The 19215-nt window shown below is 45.2% G+C and overlaps 1 protein-coding gene and 2 long non-coding RNA genes across 3 annotated transcripts; 1 reads left to right on the top strand and 2 right to left on the bottom strand.

The window, feature by feature from the left end:
- Positions 1-568: 568 nt before the first annotated feature.
- LOC109751072 (photosystem I assembly factor PSA3, chloroplastic) lies at positions 569-2120 on the bottom strand. Its single transcript, XM_020309977.4, has 3 exons — positions 1660-2120; positions 1411-1575; positions 569-1299 (listed from the first exon to the last, which is right to left on the bottom strand). Exons 1-3 carry the CDS (start codon positions 2002-2004, stop codon positions 979-981), a joined length of 831 nt encoding a protein of 276 aa, XP_020165566.1. The 5' UTR covers positions 2005-2120; the 3' UTR covers positions 569-978.
- Positions 2121-7268: 5148 nt separating this feature from the next.
- LOC109751082 (uncharacterized) lies at positions 7269-15466 on the top strand. The gene is made up of 5 exons (XR_006663992.2): positions 7269-7623; positions 7802-7864; positions 12689-12883; positions 13892-13943; positions 14376-15466. It is a non-coding gene; the product is annotated as an uncharacterized lncRNA (long non-coding RNA).
- LOC109751081 (uncharacterized) lies at positions 7877-12889 on the bottom strand. Its single transcript, XR_012186783.1, has 3 exons — positions 12682-12889; positions 12479-12594; positions 7877-12379 (listed from the first exon to the last, which is right to left on the bottom strand). It is a non-coding gene; the product is annotated as an uncharacterized lncRNA (long non-coding RNA).
- Positions 15467-19215: the final 3749 nt, after the last annotated feature.

The raw sequence follows: 19215 nt of genomic DNA, 5'->3' as shown, positions 1-19215 counted from the left end.
AATCTGATTGCCAACGTCAAATGTTGGAGGCACATGACCATTGTTGATCATACCCATCATGAAATTATCCTAAATATGCATCATAATGAGCCATCGTATCATAAATATTGATCCTAAATATGCGTAGGGGGTAAAAAATTACCTCAGTCTAGGGAGCATTTTCTCGAACTATTGGCGTTCATAGCTCCGGGTATCGCGTCCGGAGGAGCTACGTCAAAAAACAGTGACGACGCAAATGGGAATGACTATAATAGAAGCAGGCAGTGAAGAACAGGGCTGGGGGTGGGAATCAAGTGCGGGTTGGGGAGGAAGAGAGGAGAGGTGGGGCTTTGGGGTGAGGATCGGCTATCTGGACCGGCCTGATGGACAGTCTGGATAACTCCATTCCTTCCTCACAAATGGACTTAGTTCCGGGGAGTTCAGGCAATCCTTGGGGGAGAAATGGCTACGCCAAGGAGATGCCATAAACTGCCTATGCACCTAAAGGATACACGTAACCATTATTTAAATCAGCATTATGTTCAATCAAGTAATTCGTATAAATAATAATACCAAGCACAACATCATGTAAAAATTCAAGCACAAATGTGCATGCCACATATGGCTAATTTAGCAATGATTTTCTACCTTTTCTGCCTGAGCAAACATAATTGCTAGTGACAAATTACAAATGCCATCATTAACATGTATTAGTAATCGAGAATGTGCCACAACTGGTAACATTCTTTTCAAGGAGCACGAGCCAAATCTCGCGCTATCTTACAAGCTTCTGATGTGCTAGTGGCACTCATGTCACACTGCAAGAGCACTGCAATAAGGGAGATAGCAGCCACGGACTCGACCGTGTAAATCGCGTTGCTTGCAGCAGTATGAATGTACGATCGATGGCAGCTGGTTCCTCCTACGCACCGTGGCTACATCAAAATTCATTCTCATCTCATTTCTCCATGGATCTACCTGCCAAAAATGAGCCCTTAATCATATCGAGTCCAGCTTGTTCTGCTTGAGGAACTCGAGGTCCTTGAGCTGCCGCTGCGCCACCTCCTTGGGCACCACCTTGGCGCCGGGGCCCCTCCTCTCGCCGGAGGCCACCTGCTTGGCCACGGTGGACACCATCCTCTCCACCGCCGGCCTCCCCACCGACGGGAACACCGCGTTCAGCATCGTGCACAGCAGCCTCTCGTCCTCCGGCTCCACCATGTCCTGCCCGAAGCAGCACACGTAGATGGCCTCCAGCGCCTTCTCCGCCCGCGCCTCCATCGGTATCACCGGCGCCTGGCTCTTCGACTTGGCCCGTTTCTGCACACGTACATACATCGCGGTTCATGCCGTCCGCTCAGTGGTCAGGGGCCAATTGGCACTGGAACTGCAAAGAGTTGATGTGGTGAGGTGAATGGTTGAGTGGTTTACCTCCCTTGCAATCTTCATCATGTCCAGGAAGGTCTCCTCCTCGTACTCGATGTCGTTGGACATGCGGAGCCGGGCCACGCCTTCCAGGATCTCCTCCGTTTTCAGCAGCCCGGCGCCAATGGCGGCCAGCCAGCAGCAGAGCAGCACGTAGAAGGGGTCTCCCACCTGCGCACGCACGCACGCGGCAAATCAATGCTTCACCGCCACGGTTTGGAAAGGAGCCGGGCATGTAGGAAGAGGAAGACGCACCTTGCCGCGGCGGTCGTTGAAGTCGTAGAAGGCCTGGGAGTCCATGACGGTGCACTTCTTGCTGACGCGGCGGCGGAACTCGGCGAAGTCGACGGTGTCGCCGCCGACGCCGCCGTCGTCGCTCAGGATGCGCGCCACGAGGCCCACCACGGGGAGGGCCCCGACGATGCGCCCCAGGATGGCCGCCGGCGAGTTCGGGTCCGGCTCCATGTACGCCACCACCGCCCCATGGCGCCGGCGCCGGCAGTGCTGCTGGGCGGGGGGGCGGCAGGCCCGGCGGTGGCGCGGGAGGAAGGGGGAGGCGAGCGAGAGCTTGTGGGCGACGGGCAGCACTGCTGTCCCCATGCCCGACGATGGGGTTTTTCTTGGACGCCCTGCGTGTGGTGGGAGTGGCGCGCGCCTTATCTGCCCATGGTGCGTGGACTCGACTCTTCTTCGCTGGGATTTACGTTCGCACGCGATCTGTAGCAGTCTTGGACGTGTAGAGCTTTTTACCCCCAAACCAGTAGTTTTGGGATCAAACCTTTCACACACAGATTTCTGAATCTTAACTCTGATCTGAACATCAGTTTCAGGTTCTGCAAAACTTTCAAACTTCACCCACAAACTTTTTTTTTGAAAAAAATCGTAAGATATTACTACGAAATAAGGAAACTTGTACTCAAGAAATATAAGAGCTCTCAGCGTTTAGATTACTACTTTAATGATCTAAACGATTTTATATTTCTTTATGGAGGGAATACAAACTAAATCCAAACGCCTTGTCCTTCGGGTTTTTTCCTCCTCACACCATTCTCAATTGGTTTTCTATACATTTTTCGGTAATCTCAAACGGTGTTGAACAAAAAAAAGCAATGTACACATAGCAAATGTTTCTGGTTGTTTGCCCGGGAGCGAGCCAGGCGCCTCCGAGACCAAAAATGGCCCAGTTAAAGTATTTTTCTTTTATTTCAAATTGCCACGGTTAATGAAAAATGCCACAAAAATTGCCACCTTCCTAGTCACCATCCAAAACCTTTATGTAACACAAAACAAAAAGTGGCAGTACAAATAATAAAAATAACATGTAATAAACAAAAAAATGCCATCTTTTAATATAAAATGCCATCTCTTAATAATAAAAAATGCCATTTCGTAAAATAAAAATGTATTTTCCTAAATGATAAATGCCATCTCTTAATAAAAAAGTGCCATCTCTTAATAAAAAATGACATCTCATAATTTTAAAAGTGAAAATCTTAGCTTCAGCCGACGGATTGTACACGGGCGTCCGCCGCCTCATCCGTGTGACGCATGTCATGTGGGGCTCACCTAGCATCATCTCTTATTACGGTCTTGCAACTGAGCCCTTGTTGCAGTTTTCCCACCGCAACAACTCGTATGTTGCAGGATCTGGATCTGGATCCCTCGAGCGCAGTTGCCTCCCATGTTCCTCCCAAGCTCCCGTTCTTTCTTTCATTTGTGCAACATCATCTATGTTGCAAAAAAGTGAAGACGAAAAAAAACTACAACATAATCTCTATTGAATGTTTTTGCAACATAAGCTCTGTTGCAAAGAGGTTTCCGCAACACCGACTTTGTTGCAATAATGAGGACGGAGCTAGGCTGTTGGTTGGACCAGATCTAACGGCCACGGAGGCGGTTGATCTTTTCAAATTATCCGCCAGCGGGTGCGTAGCATTACCCTTTAAAAAATGCCATCTCTTAATATAAAAATGCCATCAAGGTTAAACAGTCATGTTCTTTTTTTTAGAAAAATGCCATCGTTGCCTAGTAACATATTTCGCAAAAAATGTTAAAACTCCCATGGAAGTTCTCTAGAAAAATTGTTAAAACAAAAAGTGGCAGTACAAATAATAAAAATGACATGTATTAATAAACAAAAAATGTCATCTTTTAATATAAAATGCCATCTCTTAATAATAAAAAAAACCATCTCATAAAATAAAAATGTTATTTCCTAAATAATAAAATGCCATCTCTTAATAAAAAATGCCATCTCTTAATATAAAAATGCCATCAAGATTAAACAATCATGTTCATTTTTTTCTAGAAAAATGCCATCGTGGTTAAACAGGCCATGTTGCCCAGTAACATATTTCACAAAAATTGTTTAAACTCCCATGGAAGTTCTCTAGAAAAATGGCACAAAGGAGGGCCTGGAATTTGAACCCAGGTCCACCATGTGCAAGCTCGCGCTGCTAGCCAATAAGGTGCGTGCGGGTGGTTTGAAAAAGTTAAGCGTTCACTGGGTTTTATCATACAACAAACTAGTTCAAAATCTGACAGGGCAACGACCCTGCTTTGAGATCCGTGCGTGCAGATCAGAGTAGGATATTTTTTTTGGGGGGGGGGGGGGGGGGGGGTCGCCCGCATCAACCTCCTGGCTGACGGCCGCCAGTTAACATTTCCCAAAAACAACATCCATTAATGTATGAAAACGTATCATCTGGCGTTGCAGGGAAGAATTACATTAATTATGAAGAGTCCCTTTTTTATTAGACAATAGTATGCATAGTGTGGTTAAATACCTCAAGCAAGGTTCGCCTTAATTTAAGTAAAGTATGTGGGCTCCTTCTAAAAATCTTTCGTTCCCTTTTGATCATATTCATGTTTTGCCACATGATCCTACCGGCCGATGTCGATATGAGACGAGCCATAGGAAGATTAAAAGCACTAGCGGCGTCTCTATTGAGCCACTCGTAATTGGTACTGAATCACTAAAGTATGTTTACTCATGTTGCAACACACGGACAATTAACTAGTGCATGATTAAATTGAAGACAATCTTCTCACCAATTATTTTTCGGAGGAAGCTCAAGAATGGGGCCACCTATGCTAAGTTGTCTGGTTCTTCTTATATTTCAGCTCACCCCAGACGTTGGATTGGCATCATCTTCCTCCTCCCAGGATTAGCAAAACCATAGAAAAAAACGGCAGATCTTGGTTGCGGTTGCTGTTTAACAACATCAATCAAGGCACATAAGACGTGAAAAAACCCACTAGCATTGTTATCCAAAGTATTTCAGCCCCACTACCATGATGACACTGCTACGAAAAACGTGATCAATAGCGGTCGTCCCTTAAGAAGTGAGGCACACCACCGGACTGAGTCTCAAACGTGGTTGGGTGAGCTCAGGACGTGTTCTCTAACCAACTGGTCACTACTTGACTCTCATGACATTGATAGCACACCAAACCTTATACGCTAGGCATGGCTACAATCCCAAGCCAATATCGAGATCCCTCCCATCGCCGACCACCCCCTCCTTCGGCGCCCTCCTTGCTCGCCGCTGTCCTCAGAGCTTAATGCGGTGGCGCCCTCCCTCGCCCAATGGTGGTGCTAGGATCCAACGCTGCGCGAGCTCGACGGCTCCATGGTGGGGGCTATGCTCTCTGGTGCCGGTGGTGGTTGTGGGGGCCGACATGTGGAATACTGAAAGGATAGAGATGTTCATAGAGGGGAAGGTGAATGAATATAATTACAAAAAAATATTATTTACTTACCAATTTTAAGCAATGTTGCGAAATGTGAAAGTAAGACTAACAAAAGGTGATTCTAGTGCTAGCATTATACTCAACAAACAACTAGGAGGACAAGCAACCACAATATGATTGACGTAGCCTATAACACTTCGTCTCCGCCATTGTAAGATGTTCTATTTTTTCTTTTATGAATCTGATGTATATAAACATGTTTTAGTGTGTTCGTTCACTCATGTCGGTCCGTATGTAATCCACATTGAAATATCTTAAACATCTTGTATTTATGAACGGTGGGAGTATACATTTTTTGTATATACATGAATTTTTTTATAGACGTTGAACATTTTGCAAATACACAATGAGCAATTTTTCAAATACATGTTTGAGCATTTGTTCAATACATCTTAAACATTTTCCGAACACATGTTCGAACTTTCACAAACATTCTTTTACACTGTATTAACAAAATTCCATAAGCATATTTTGAAATGCGTTAACATTTTTTGAATGGTGTAAAAACTTTTTTATTTAAATTATGAAGCCATTCTTTCGCATTGCATAAACATTTTTCAAATATGTCATGATTTTTTTTGAAATGCATGAATATTTTGTTAAAAGCCACAAACAGTTTTTTTTTGAATGGTGTGAAATATTTTGGAATATTACGCAAACAATGGTTTTACATTTGTATTAACATGTTTTTTCAAATGTCACAAACATATTTTTAAAATGCGAGAACATTCTTTAAAGTCACAATTTATTTTCAATGATATCTTTAAAGTTGCATGAATACTTGTTTTCACTGCAAAAAAATATTTTTAAACGAGCGATGCACATATTTTAAAATTTAAGTAATTCTTTCCATTTCAGAAATATAAATAAAAGTAACAAAAAAGTTTAGGAAGTGCTCCTCCCACGCTGGACTGCGCCATTTACGAAGCGCCAGAGGCGAGAGCTTTCTACGTCTCTCCTGAGAGCTCCGGGAGCTTCCTACATCTCTCTCGAGGGCTTAGGGAGCTTCAGGGATGACTTTTTGTGGTCTGGGAGTGCACGAAGTAGTGCGTTCAGCTGCCGCCACATGTCGCGTGGTAGATGCTTTCTCTGAATTTTATTTTCTATTTTTCGTATGCATTTTTGGGTTTTTGATTTTTTTTTCCAGATTTCTCGGCTTTTCAGTTTTGCCTAGTTTTTACTAGGTTTTGGAGGGTTTTTTTTAACACACTCATGCTTCTTAAAAAAAAGTGCTTCCACGAGAAGCACATATTTGCTTCTGACAAAAATATGTGATTTCACAAGAAGCACATATTTGCTTCCGCGAGCTATGCTTCTTGGGAAAAAAGTCTATGCTTCCACGAGAAGCAATTGGAAGCACAGATTCGGAAGCAAATATGTGCTTTCGCGAGAATCATTAATTTTTAAGGGTATCCCTTAGCTACTGATTTCAGAGAGGTCCTTTGTAATGACTCCGTGCGTAAAACAATGTCTTCTGTTAGGGGCGATGCAATTGGGGCATGCTCATTTACATTTGTAGTTTGACTAAGGAAAAACGTAAAATGCATAGAATCGACACTATAGCGAGTCGGTACTGCATCACCCTTTATTTGCTCGGTTTTTATTTTGAACATTTTTAAAAATATTAATATATACGCTGATTTTTTTTCAAATATGCACTACATTTTTGTTTTGTACGTTGAACGATTTTGAATACACATTGACCATTTGTGTAACATGCGCTGAGCTAATTTCAAGTACACGTTGAACATTTGTAGTATTCGCTTAAAAATTTCTTAATATATGACGAACATTTTTATAATGCACCATGAACTTTTTTTGTAATACACCGTTAACTTTTTCTTGATATACAATGAACACTTTTGTAATACACAGTGAAATTTTGTGTAACACCCAAAAGGGAAAAAAGCGAAATAAATAAATAGAAACATAAAAAAATTAGGAAAAAGAAAATAAAAGAAACGAAACAGAAAAAGAGAAGAAGCAGCTTCAGTTAAGATGTCCGGTGGGCCGGCCCAAACTGGGGCGTCGGGAAGTCAGCGAAGTCGCATCTATATGACGCTGGCGGGCGTCATATAGGGATTGGCCGTCTCTCCCTGCGGTGCGTGCGAGAAAAAGCGCCCCTTCGTCTCTCCCGAATCGACAGAAACTGTGGTTCTGCCCACTCGTCTCCATGCGCTACTGCCTCCCCTCCATGGCGATTAGTTCTTAGTCTCCCAATTTCCCATCTCTGTTGATACATCTAGGCATCCACTGCCGCCGCTCGGCCCGCCGCACCGTCTACCAACCGCTGCCACCCGCCTGCCCGCTGTGCCGGCTGCTCGCTGCCGCATCCAATCCAATCTGGACGCCACCGCTGGTGCCTGCTGCCTGCTGCCACCCCATCTCTTCTCGCGCTGCTTGCTGCTGCCCCTGCTCTTCTCGACCGATACAACCGAAGGAGGAGGCGCCGAAGGAGCAAGCAAGGTAGATTTTCGTTGCCATGTTAATTTGATTCAGATTGCCAATTTCGATTGCCATGTACAGTGTCAGTTAAAGAAACTAGATTCAGATGTTAAATCAGTCAGGCGGTCACAGTATTGGGCAACCAGCCATGTACTGGTTCGGAGAAGAAGTAACAATGATTTTCGAATTTCCGTTTCAGGTAACAGTGATGCAACCCTTTTCCGAAAGAAAGAGAGGCGAAGAAAGTGTGAATAAGATATATGTAAGACGCATATTTTGTTTCAGTTTATGTTGTGAGTCAGCTCTTCTTTTCATGCATTTTGTGTAATCTCTGCCCAAGGTAGGAGATGAACTCACGCACAGGAGGTAGAAGAGACACTCACGAATTTGGCACCACGCACACTTGTGCCTTTTCTGTATTTCTTCTCACACTGAATGAACTGGATTACACGGGATTAAATAGAGCAGCCAACACACACACTAGCTAGCATGCAAACGCACCGGTCAAGCCACTAATCTCTCCACTAACGGCTTGACCCACTAATCTCTCCACTAACTGCTCACACGTACAGACTTTGAGTCACTCCCAAGTTTTTGCAGATGGATAAGCCCTTACTTGGTGCATGCCGCAACTGCCTGCGCCCGCTTCTTTCTCCATCTCTGGTCTGCTACACAACTCGGCCGGCCGGACCCCTCACAGACTGACACATGCAGCTAACTAATCACAACCCATTTAGCTTTGCATTGTGCACGTGAACACAACTCTACGTGCACACACTGCCGCAGCTTCAACTACATGGATGAACTGGAAATAAACATGACGCACACACACCTAAACAACAATGGTTAACACCAACATTTTGTTCTTTTAGTTTGAAATTGCCCCCCTCTTGGTTGCTTGTTAGTGCTCCGCCACTGCCTCCAAGTGTAACAAGCAAAGCAATATCACCTGGACGAACTCCTGAAAAGATCTTCAATCAACTCTCACAAAAACCTATATCATCTATCTCTCACCTAGAATCAAATTATAGAACTAGAGAGATTGAGCACAAAGTAGAAATTCAAGAGGGAAGGAGCTTGGTCTTCAAACAACAACAACGACAAAACCTTTAGTCCAAACGGGTTGGGGTAGGCTAGAGGTGAAACCCATAAGATCTCGCGACCAACTCGTGGTTCTAACACATGGATAGCAAGCTTCCATGCACCCCTGTCCATGGCTAGTTCTTTGGTGATACACCACTCCTTCAGATCTCTCTTCAAACTCTCTGAAAAATCAGCTTCAAAACGTCCATGAAGTGCTCACCCACTCGGGGTGTGGGGGGTCTATATATAAGAAAAATAGAAATGTGGCCTTTGTACATGAAAGAGCATCTAGCCCAGAAATACCGAACATTTTTCTCGGTAGTACAGATCAACCGACGAAAACGAACTTTCCCGAAGTGCCTCGCATTCGGAGATACCTGACTGTCCAGTAAGCCTCTTAAAAGTCCAAATACACAGAGATAGCTGAAACAAAAAGCTTGGAGGTGGGCACAAAGTAACATTCAGTCAGGATGGTCTATGACTGAAGCACATCCAAGGATATGTTCACATGAGCCTCATGCCAAAAATGCTGATTCTGCTGGTCCAAATAACTATTTTAAAGATTTTTTTTCTCTGGTCTATCAAAAGAAGCTTCAGTTATACATCTTGAAAAGATGAGTTGATTATGACGATGACTTCATCTGAGTTGCTTACGTTGCTTAAAACAAGCTATCAGTGTCATACTGAGAACCGTATAAATGCACTCTTGGTGACATCTGGCATGGACTGAACAAGATTAAAGTGCCTTACAAGTTACATTACCACCAGTCAAAACAAAAATAGCTCAGAAATAGAGGTAGTAGTACCAGCAGAAAGAACCACTTGATGAAGGAGTTTGCAGGTCCGGTCCAGATGCGAAGCCACACAGTAGACCATGACACAACATTCTGAAGCGTGACGCACCTTCTTAACTGATCATCTTGATTAATCTCTTCATTTTGAAGCGTGACACACCTTCTTAATGGATCATCTTGATTAATCTCTTCATTCTGAAGCGTGACACACCTTGACGTAGCATCTTGGTCAATCTCTTCATTCTGAACCGTGACACACCTTGACATAGCATCTTGATCAATCTCTTCGATTATTCAATCCATATAGGAACAAAAAACATTTTCTCCAATTTGTTGACTACTCCTGGCTAGATCTCCATACTCTTTCTTGAACTGCCCGAACACAGTAAATAAAAACGATAGCAAAGCTCAAACAACGGAGCAGCAAGAGATTACTGAATGAACTAAAGTAAATAATTGGTCAAGAATTTGCATGATGAAATAAATAAATACAATAGTAGTAGTACTCAGAGGGTGAAATAAAGTAATCAGCACCAGCAGTCCTGCCAGAGAACTTACGTGTTCTTCAAAATGGTGACAACCTGTTGAGACTCCTGTAGAACGTGTAAATGAGTAAGTGGGACGAATGTGAAGTTTCCCCACTGCATTTTTGATAAGGCTAATGACCTTAGGTACAAAGTCTTGTTCTTTTTTAAACCCAACTAATTTGAAAAATCCGGTAGCTAGGCCATAAATGTGAACATCCAGTTTAGTGAGGGTGGAGAGGTGTTGGATGCCAAAATCAGAAGCACCATTCACGCACTTGATGTCATGCGCACGGAAATTAAGCTCCAAGTGCTCTAGCTTCGAACTCCAATGCAGTTCCACAAAGAAAGACATCCAAGCTGAAATATTTCAAACTTCTGAACCCACGGATGTTGATCCTTCCATTTCTGCCGTAATAAGTTTTGAGCTAAAGGAAAAACAGAGCGGGCATAGCTCCAAGGATCTCAACATCTTCTGGTCCCATACGGTACAAGGATATGTCTAACGCCCTAAGATTCACAAGGGAGATCATCCAATTCGGAACCTTGTCGATGTGGTAATTAGTGATGGAGATCTCCCGGAGTACAGAAGGAGTAGCAGGGCACCATGATTCCAGGGACAGTAGGCCCAGAGTTCCATATTCACACATATAATCGACACGTAGATGATGAAGATTGTATGAAGATATTAAAGTCCTTACAAATCTTTCAACATCATCAGATCCATCAGCATGACAAAAATGAGGTGGATACAACATAATTACATTCAATGTCCTTAGATTGGTTAACTGATCGAGCTCTTGCAGATACATCTTTATTTGCGATGGGAAGACAAGAACACTCTCTAGGTCTTCCAAGCTCTGCAACTGTCCAATCACTCCATCAGATAAATCAGTGCAACTTTCCAATGGCTCGGACAACCTGATGTAGTTAACATATAGACGGGTCAATCGTTGAAGCCGTGTAATAGTTGACGGTAGTCGTCCTACATTTTTGGCACCTCTGATGTCCAGTGTTTCTAAATACTGCAGATCTCCAATTTTACTTGGAAGCTCTGTTATTTTATCTGATCCAAGACACAAGTACTTGAGAAGAAGTAACTTTCCAATATTTGTCAGATGGCTGTTTTCTAAATCCCGACATTCTCCCAGGTCCAACACACGAAGAGCTGGAAAAGACAACAAAGAATTTTGTCCGAAATTCCCAAATATAGCAATTGATCGAACATGAGAGAGATCCCCTGACACAGCAGCCATTTCATTGTAGCGGCTCATGACAGAGAGCCTGCGAATCTTGTGTTTCTTCCTATGCTCGACATCACCATATGTTGTCATGAAATTCTCTTAATTGGCCTTGCATTTAATGAAATCCAGGATAATGTCATGAACTTTGCATGTCTCCACCTGGCCATACTCTACATCATGTGCTTGAATCAAGCTTCTGTTGATGAAACCATAAAAATAACTCTCCCCTACTTCGTATGCACTCCGATGTGGTTCTTCATGGATGAATCCTTCCGAGATCCATTTATGTATCAGTTTTCTCTTCTTGATGATATGATCTTCTGGGAATGCACTGAAGTACAACAAACAAGTTCTCATAGGGTGAGGAAAATCAAAATAACTCAGAGATAATATCTTTGTCATAGCTTCAGCATGAGATTCCTTTGCAAGTGAAGAACCAATAGCAGCCAGCGCCCTGTTCCATTCTTCTTCGGCTGTTTGATCTGCCAGCAAACTAGACATGGTAATAATAGCCAGTGGTAGGCCCTCACATTTTTTGCAATATCCCTTCAGACACATTTTCCAGATGCGGGGGGAATAAATCCCCAGAACCGAATGCTCTTTGCAGAAACAACCTTCTGGAGTCAGCAGGACTGAGGGGTTTCATTTTGTAAACATAACCGGTTCCAGTACAACAATATGATGCAACTGTACTATTACGTGTTGTAGTGATAATTCCGCTCCCATGATCATTATTCAGTAAGGCATCCCTTATGGTTTCCCATGCTTCAGTGCTCCAGATATCGTCGATCACGATAAGGTACCTGCCACATGATTTTTAACAAACTTATATGCATTTAAGAGGGAAGCCATATAAGATTTGCTTACGCATGCAGTGACATTTGCTAGGTTAGCCATCACTAAAATCTTATAGAAGATGACAACATGAATGATAGCCATCCCTCCCATGGTTTGGCCATTTAACTAGTTGCCACATTGTCATTAGTTTACTAGTCACTCAACTCGATTACTTACTAAATCATGTCATTAGTTAGCTGAATCAGATATAGTGCTTGCTAGGCAAATCATGTGCTTCAAGCCCAAAATCAGACAGCTTAGGCTCCATGTCCTCTGTCAGCAAGATGTTGGTAAGCTGTAAAAATGAATTCAGCACACAAAAGATAAGATGGCTTAGCAAATTTTGCGTGCGCATGCTAATGTCGAGGGATCGAAAATATAAGGATATTGTCACCATAATGTCTCTATGTACAATGCATCCATCGGAGTGTGTGTGAAGAAACCTCAGGACATATGCACAGTCCCTGAGGATCTTCACCCTTGTTGGCCATGAGAGCACAGAGTCACTTCCTGCCAATCAATAGCATGCAAAACTTACAGTAATTCAACCTTGTAGCTCGCGAGCTTGAATTAACATGATGGATGGATCGTTCTTACTGAGTAGATCGATTTTCGGCGGCTTCGCTCAAGGCCGACGATTGGGCGCGTGTGGTGGCAGTTCGAGGAGTGGCGACATCTTCTGGTGGATTGTTGTGTGTGCTCTGGTCTGAAAGTTTGTGCTTGGAAGGAGTGGCAACATCTTCAGGTGGAAGGAGTGGCAGTTCAAGGACATCTTCAGCAGTGGTCTGAATTGATTCAGGTGATTCCTGAATTGCTGCATTTTCAACTGCACTAAACAACTGCATTTTCAACTGCTGAATTAGACTGAATGTTCCTCCTGTATAATGTCACAACTAAACATCTGCACTTCTAGAATTAGTGTGCACTTATAGAACTAGTCTGCACTTATAAAATGGCACAATAGTGTACAGGAGTAATCTGTCATGTGACAGTAGTCATGATTAATCATCTTGAGCTTTTTCCATTTAATTTTTGAATCGCAGCATCATTTAAATTTGTTTTTAAACTTGTTTCATGCATCCATGGCCGCACCATAGCAACGAGTACTGCTTGTTGAGATACTACTGCTCCTGTCAATAGCATACTGAATACTCCTGTCAATAAACTGAATGGCACAGTACTGTACAGGAGTATTTAGACAGTTCAGTGTTGACGTATAAACTGAATGTTTAGACAGAGTTCTTATTCATGTGCTCCTGTCAATAGAATCAAAACTGATTTATTACCTTTCCAAGTTTGTTTCTGAACAGTAGTGACCTGGAGTAGTGTAGTGGTCCTGTAGTGACCAAATTTTCAAATACTCTCTCTAAATTGGTGAAAATACCCCTTATACTTCATGCTCAAGTTGTTTTTTTGCAGAAAATGCTGCCATACTCAAGTTTTTTTGCTGAAAATACTCCATGTTCAAGTTGAATGCATCCAAAATTTTTGTGTTGTCAGTGAGGGACTGAAGAAAATGTGTTCTCAAATTTATTTACTGTAGATCCAGTAGAACAAATTGTGTTGGCAAATTTCAAATTGTGTCTCAGACAATGGCCTGGAGTACTCATCATGGAGTAGTTCTGGTAGATTTCTTGGACTTAAGATTTCAAGATCATGGAGTAGTTCTGGCATGGAGTAGTTATGGCAGATTGATGTATTAATATAGGACATGGAGCACTCTGTTTAGAACATGGAGCAAATTCAGTAGACATTTTTAACTGAATGCATCTTTAACTGAATTTGCTAAGTTAAGTGTCATACACAGGAATTCTGCACGCCATCCAAACTGATTTACTAAATATTGGATGTTCAGCACTGTAAGTCAATTTTCTTCCTTTGATAAACTTTACTCCATTCTTTGTATCTAATCTATCCACGCTATGGCTGCATATTTATTTACTGTACCAAACATGTCCACTGCATATCTGTTTTTGCTATGCCAATCATTTCAGTAAATTAGAATATACAGTAGTATTTCTTGCAAATTGTTTTGTGACTATTCTTGAGATGGTCTTTCTTACTTTAGCTGATCCATCCCATGTGATATGCTAGATTTTAGCATCTGTATTGATGAACCTTTGATGAAACTAAAGAAAAACTGGAAGTGTCCTTGATAGCATGAAATGGACCTCTTAACTAAATAGAAGCGATTTCTTGTCATCCACAGTCCTTTTATTTGTTCCATGCTGATAGCTTTGCTGATTTTACATTAATAAGAAAACCATATTGATTTTAAATTTTACATGCAGCTCCTGAGGTGAATAATGTATTGAAAGAGATGTCATCATCAGAGGATGAGCAAGTTGAACACGGCACTGTAGAACATGAATTGTTTTCCATGCCATCTGATGCCATGGAGCATGTAACAAAATTGTTTTCCATGCCATCTGATGCCATGGAGCATGGAACAAATAGCAGCAGCAGCACATAGCAGCAGATCAATCTACAGGCAACTGTACCTTCTTCAGAGTGCAAATAGCAGCAGCAGCAACACGGCGCAGTCACTTGGACCAGCAGCAGCAGCAACACGGCATGTTCACTTGGATCAGCAGCAGCAACACAGGTAGAGGAGCAGCAGCATCAACACGGGCAGAGGAGCAGCAGCAGCACGGGCTAGCTCCACCGGCGGCAGGGGAGAAGCAGAGGAGAAACAGAGCAGCAGCAGGCACGTGGGCAGAGGAGAAGGAGCAGCACGGCAGCCGGTGGGAGCTCGACGAGGACTTGCGGGAGATAGAGGAGGACGCGCGCAAGCTCTTGTCCACCGGATTGTGGAGGCCGGTTCCGGCGATGCCCGTAGGAGATCACGGCGGGAGGGGTCGCGGCGGCACACGGGAGGCAGCTCAAGGTGGACTCGCGGCAGCTAGAGGAGGACTCGCGGTAGCTCGAGGAAGATGAGAGGGAGCTCCTGCTCTGCCGGATCGTGGTGGGAAATTCCGGCGACGTCCGCAGGTAATCCGGCGAGAGGGGATCGCTGCGGCACAGGTTCGGGCGGCGGTGGCGGAGCAGGTACTTGGCGACGGCGGCGGCGGCGAAGGTACGTGGTGACGGAGGCGGAGCACTTCCTGATGGGCGCCAAATCACGCAGCTTGGCGGCGCCGGCCCCTAGCGACGCACGGGCGACGACGGAGGAAGAAGACGGGGGTGGAGGGACTTGTTTGCGACGGTTTGGAAACTACGAGGTTTTTTTTTGCAAAATCATCAATGAACTACGGGCACGACATGTTTTTCGGGACGGAGGGAGTAGTTGCCATAGTTTTCCTTTTATTTGTTCATAAATAGTTTGGATTGCTTACCTGTTGTCATATTTTCCTTTATAAAGGGAATTTATTGAAATCGAGAAGATACATGTACACATTGAAGATTCACAAATCAAATTAATTGAAACAAGGAGAAAGAAAAGGACAAACATGACACTGAAAAGTCACGCCGAAGGAGATGACAATATGAAACAGCCAGCAACAAGCAACAACACCAATCATCACCTTGGCAGCAAATAAAACTACAGGAGAGATTCTCCAACAGCAAGACGCACCCGCGTCGTCATTGACATATTAAAATCACTGAGCAAGTTCGAGCAAACTGAAAGCAATACCTTAAGAAAGGATCAACGTGTAAACATCATCATTGCCAGGTACAACCAACTAAAGTCAAGGATAAGTATCTTCACCCTAGAGCTCGAGGCTGGGTACTCAAAGCACCACAAAATGACCATCGCCATGTGTTTCTGCCTTACATGCCTACTTCAAACCCATGTTATACGCATATGGAGATAATTGCTCACGCGGCTGGTCCTGACATGGACATTACCAGGCGATCAATAACACTTAAACGATTGTAAACAAGAGCATCAATCTGGCAAGAGAGGAAGGTAACCGGCGTCGTCAAAATCCCATATAAGGGACGCCTTCAGCTGTGCACAACATCATCCTTCCTAGCGAAGTACATCAAATCGGCAGCGACTAGGGTTTGCCCATGCCGTCGCCTGGGAGCAAGTTGATCCCATTTCTCCGGTTCCGTCCAACCAAACGTTCTTTGTAAAGACGTGGTTAGTTAGATCTCGCAATTCGTCAGATCTTTCCGTTAGTCAACGATAGCAACGTAGTAATATACAAGTGGAACGATATGCAACAAATCAAAATCTTGACGCGCTTAGAGAGAACTTAAACAATAGTAGCTTACCGTTACATGTGGTCTGATCAAGCAAGTGTCTGTTTTCTTTAGAGTGCATAGCTAAACTAATCAATCAATCAGTGCAATCCTATGGGTTTATTGACTTGGAAATTGCTAGCTGATGGTGAACCATCAACCAATAGCCAACTCCCTTGTACTCCCTCCGTCCGAAAATACTTGTCATCAAAATGGATAAAAAGATATGTATCTCAAACTAAAATACGTCTAGATACATCCCTTTTTATTCATTTTGATGACAGGTATTTCCGGACAGAGGGAGTATGTCAGGGATATATACCCCGCGGTGTAACCCATCGGATGTATGACCCGACTGGAGCTTGGCGACTCACTGCCGACCCGCCTGGACCTGGCAACCCGCCTGAACATTGTAACTCACTGGTGACCCGGCGGGTGGGTCAGACGGACGACAAGGCCCAACGCCCAGTAGGCCGGTTCATGTGATGGTGGGCCGGCTTAAGAGGAAAGGCGTGAGGAATATTTCCCTTACAAGGAATCAAGGCCCGGACTTGTATCCGGCTTGTAATAGAAAATAGACTAGTCCTAATCCTACTAGGACTCCATATGTAAACCCGTCCCTTCAACTTATATAAGGAGGGGCACGGCACCCTAAGAGGGACGGGCTGAATAATCTTGAAGGCTAGACACAACTAGAGGAGAGCCGGTTTATGCGGCGACTCCCTCATGAGCATAATGAGACCTAGCCACAAACAACATGTAGGGTTATTACCGGATGATGTTTCCCGGGGCCCGTAGCTGTCTAAATCCTTGTCTTGTGTGTTCGCCCGCCTCGCGTCTCGAGATTCCGATCAACCCCTCTCAAGCTACCACATAGATGTGTTGGCCTCACGACTAAGTCCTCACACTAGGACATCTGCCGTGACAAATCCACGACAGTTGGCGCCCATCGTGGGGCCTGCGCACGGTGGTGTTGAGTTCTTGAAGGGATTTCTCTCAGGGATCTAGAAGCTCGCGATTGACCGGGAGAAGAAGAACTAACATTGGAAAGAGTACATCAAAGTTGGTCTACCAAAAAGGTAGTACTATGACCTGGTCAAGTCCGGCGACGTGCGCAGTATCAGGTGATATCCATCCAAGTTTGTTTTATTAGAGCATCTCCACTAGCCCCCCAGGAAGGCCCCTAAGAGCACTTTTTCGTCGTCGGCGGCCGAAAAATACCCACTCGCGCCCCCACGACCTCAATTATCACCGGATTTGGGCAAAAGTGTGGCCGGCGCTCCCACCCCAAACCCATGATCCTGGGGGGGGGGGGGGCAGCCGGGGGAGGAGAGAGACTGCTTTGCATCCCATTGGGCCTGCCGTCAGCCTCCCACTCCCTATCTCCCCACTTTTCGTCCGGGGTCCACCCACGTGCTTCTCTCTTCTCTTCTCCTTCTCTCCACCCAGGGACGGAGCAGGGCGGGCAGCGGGGCGCGAGGTGCGGGGTGCAGGCCAGGGGCGCGGGGCCATGGCGGATGGTGCGGGTGGCGCGTCGCTGAAGAAGCGCTGTCCGTCTAGCGCGATGCCGAAGTGCGCAGAGCACCGCGAAGCCGGCTCCACCCAGGGACGGAGCAGGGCGGGCAGCGGGGAGCGAGGTGCGGGGTGCAGGCCAGGGGCGCGGGGCCACGGCGGACGGTGCGGGTGGTGCGTCCTGGCCGGCTTCGCAGTGCTCTGCGCACTTCGGCATCGCGCTGGACGGACAATGCTTCGTCCTGGACGGACAACCCTTCTTCAGCGACGCGCTCGCGCACTTTGGCATCGCGCCTTTGCAGCTTGTGCCCAACGGGTGGCGCGTCCTGCCCGGCTTCGCGGTGCTTTGCCACTTCCGCGACGAGCAGGCTTCCGCACGCTGCTGATGTCCGAGCTGCAGGGGCGGCGCTCACCTGCGAGCAGGGGGCGCGGCGGGATGAGCTGCAGGGGCGCGCGGGCGCGGCGAGCAGGCCGGTGGGGTCGACGCAGCTGAAGCAGAGGACCGCGGCGGGCGACATGGCAACGACCGCGGCGCCGGCGTGGTTGTGGCGGTGCGGTGGAGTGAGGGAGATGAGGTGGCGCACGGGGGAAGAAGAGACAGAAGTGCTGGGGTGGGGGGGCTGGAAGAATCTTGGTCCCCAATGTAAAAATTTCGCCGAGGCCTCCCCAGGAGGCCGAAAAAATGACTCCTGGGGGCACAACGGCGGGAGATGCTCTTAGCACATATTGTTTTTGTCAAAAAACAGTTTATCTTTGCCTTGGTTTGCAATATTGTTTATGCAGGACAATTGTTCATTGCAAGAGCGATGGTCGTGTCACGGATGTATATCTCGCGCCACAATTATCATGCTCGACGAATATATGTGCAAACCGCCGTTTTTACGGCCCAATTTACATCAACATGACGTGGTTGACTCGCCCGTCCGCGCTGGCTTACAACGCCCCGGCCGGCTCATCCATCTGCTCGTGCGGCCGACTCGGCTGTGATTGATTTCAGCTTCACCGTGGTGATCATCAATTCCACGGTAGATAATTACTGGCCTGGCATATCAGGTGAAATCCATCCAGTATATTTTTATATTACATATTGCTTTCTTTGAAAGAGCAATTACTCTGTCTTGTGAGGTTTTTTGGTGCAGGACCAATTGTCTACTGCAAAAGTGACCGTCGTATCACGGAGGTTCATTGAATAACTCATACCGAAAGTATGCAATGAGTGTTGCGAAGATTGTCAATTCTCTTCAAACCTCCGGTTGACATAAATTTCAGCGTTCCGCTGTTCAACTATATGCCGGTTTATATCACGACCAAGTATGAAGAATCTCAAGCCAATTCCTCGAGTCGTCTTGAGACTCGGGGGCTACAATGACATGACTCTGCAGAATTGGCCGGTTTCAATGAATTCAAGAACCTCGGGTCATTGGAGGGAAA

The sequence above is a fragment of the Aegilops tauschii genome, chromosome 1 (assembly GCF_002575655.3).
Source record: "Aegilops tauschii subsp. strangulata cultivar AL8/78 chromosome 1, Aet v6.0, whole genome shotgun sequence".
NCBI lineage: Eukaryota > Viridiplantae > Streptophyta > Magnoliopsida > Poales > Poaceae > Aegilops > Aegilops tauschii.
This window is presented reverse-complemented; position numbering and strand designations above follow the sequence as displayed.